Source organism: Austrofundulus limnaeus, unplaced genomic scaffold, assembly GCF_001266775.1.
Source record: "Austrofundulus limnaeus strain Quisiro unplaced genomic scaffold, Austrofundulus_limnaeus-1.0 Scaffold170, whole genome shotgun sequence".
Taxonomy (NCBI): Eukaryota; Metazoa; Chordata; class Actinopteri; order Cyprinodontiformes; family Rivulidae; genus Austrofundulus; species Austrofundulus limnaeus.
The window spans coordinates 1,004,151-1,006,005 of NW_013952572.1; the positions used below are offsets into that span (position 1 = coordinate 1,004,151).

The window sequence follows — 1,855 nt, forward strand, 5'->3', positions numbered from 1 at the left end:
GTAAAAGTACTTTTACTTTACCGAATATTGTGAGCTGTTTAATGACTTTAATAAGTACTTTTCTTATCAGTGAAATAAATTTTTAACGAAGTCCTTTTCTGTTTTTTTTTTTTCTGTTTTTAGATGTACCATCAAATCCGTACTCAGTCCGTCTGTCGGCCGTCTCCCAGCGCTTAGCGACGGTCACGTTCATGAAGCCGGACTCTCATGGCGGCGTTCCCATCAGCTACTACCTGGTCCAGTACAAGGAGTTGGGTTCCCAGGACTGGAGAGACGTCAGGTCACACAGTGACCAAAGTGAGTTCATAGTGAAAGTTTACCTTTAACTTGTTTGTCACACCTTTAGTTGAAACWCTTCAAAACTGTTGTGCAGTGTCTATAGGATATTAGTCTGCAGTGTGTTAAACATCTGAGCATGTTGATTAATGGTGCAAGGTTTGGCAGCTTTTTTTGTTCAGAGCAGTAAATGAAAACAAAAAATAAAAGAATTGTTCTCGTCTTRATTTATAGACGACTATAGATTTATTAATTCTTTGTACTTCTCTGTCAAAACACCAATGTAAGATATAAATGAAGACACATGGAGAAAACTGTCTTTCAATTTGGGCATTGAGAGCTTCAGCCCATTGATGCTGGTCAACAACCTAATACTGACCAGGCCATTGGTGCTGGAACTGAACTAAAATAGTCCTTTTTATGGATTTTGCTGTTTTATTTTGGGACTTTATTTTTAAAAATGCCTCTGAAAATAAATTTATGTGTACGGTACTTCCTTCCATACTGGTAAGCCAAGAAAAGACCATAATTTCTGGAATAAAGGAGCCTATTTTAGTTAACTAGGCAAACGGATCTCAAACAAGTTAGAGAATTCCCTTACCTCRGGTCTTTGTCCACATCAGAGGGCAACTCACTTCATGAGGTTAAGACAAGAAGAATAAAAGTTGCTTTTGACTTAAGGCTGCGTCACACTGCAAGATTTTAAAACAGTCAGATGATTTTCAAAGACTGAGAGAGTCCACACATGAGGATAAAAATCCTGGATATAGCAGGTTTGGTCCTAGTGTGTGGTGAACAGCCACACGGCAAGAGACAACAGACCACACAAAAAGATATTTCATTCATGAACATTCAGGTGTCAGATATTAAATCACGCAAGACTTCCTGAAATTTCGCAAGAATTCATATGTCCAAAGAAAAATCTCACGTGACCTCCAGAGAGACGTGAGTTCAGAGTAAATAAAACATTTGAAACAAGGAAGAAACAATGTGGATTGTTTGTGGACTATTTTTACCAGAGGAAAAACAACTCCAAAGGACGTTTAACATCCAGCAGACTTTCTGCTGAGTCATGACAGTTTTTGTGAGTTCTGTATTTTTGGAATCCCCTCCATGTTTACGTCACCTCACTTTCTGATTGGCTACACGTCTCATTCACAGGCTGAGAGCTYGGGTGAACACCACACACTGTGATATTGGGCCAAAAAATCAAACAYGTTGAATAAATCCAATTTGAGGTCGRAGCRGTCCCGACGTCCTTCCGAGCCGACTASATCACTCTTAACTCACCAYCCACGGCAGGAATATCTGCTATGATTCTCTTTAGAGCCATCACGATAATCTGGAYTTYSTTAAGATTGTCAGAAGGGCAAAAATCAGCCTGATTATCTTTCTGTGTGATGCAGGCCTTAGCTAGACTCAAACTTGTTGGGAAGGACAGATCAGTGTGGTTGGCTATCTCAGTTTGTCACCTTCGTGCACATGTTCTGTCATTATTTTAAACTTTTTATTTAAAACAGGGACAATATACAGTGTGCATTAGCCATAAAAGGAAAGATGCACTGTATCAGGTTATAGC

At 39.3% G+C, this 1,855-nt stretch overlaps 1 protein-coding gene across 1 annotated transcript in view; it reads left to right on the plus strand.

Moving 5' to 3' along the window:
* Positions 1-1,855, plus strand: part of ncam2 (neural cell adhesion molecule 2) — a gene marked incomplete in the record, with an annotated part of 567,846 nt that overhangs the window by 507,900 nt on the left and 58,091 nt on the right. Inside the window, 1 exon segment of the mRNA XM_014017495.1 lies at positions 124-297. Within this exon segment, the coding sequence (XP_013872949.1) occupies positions 124-297 (174 nt within the window).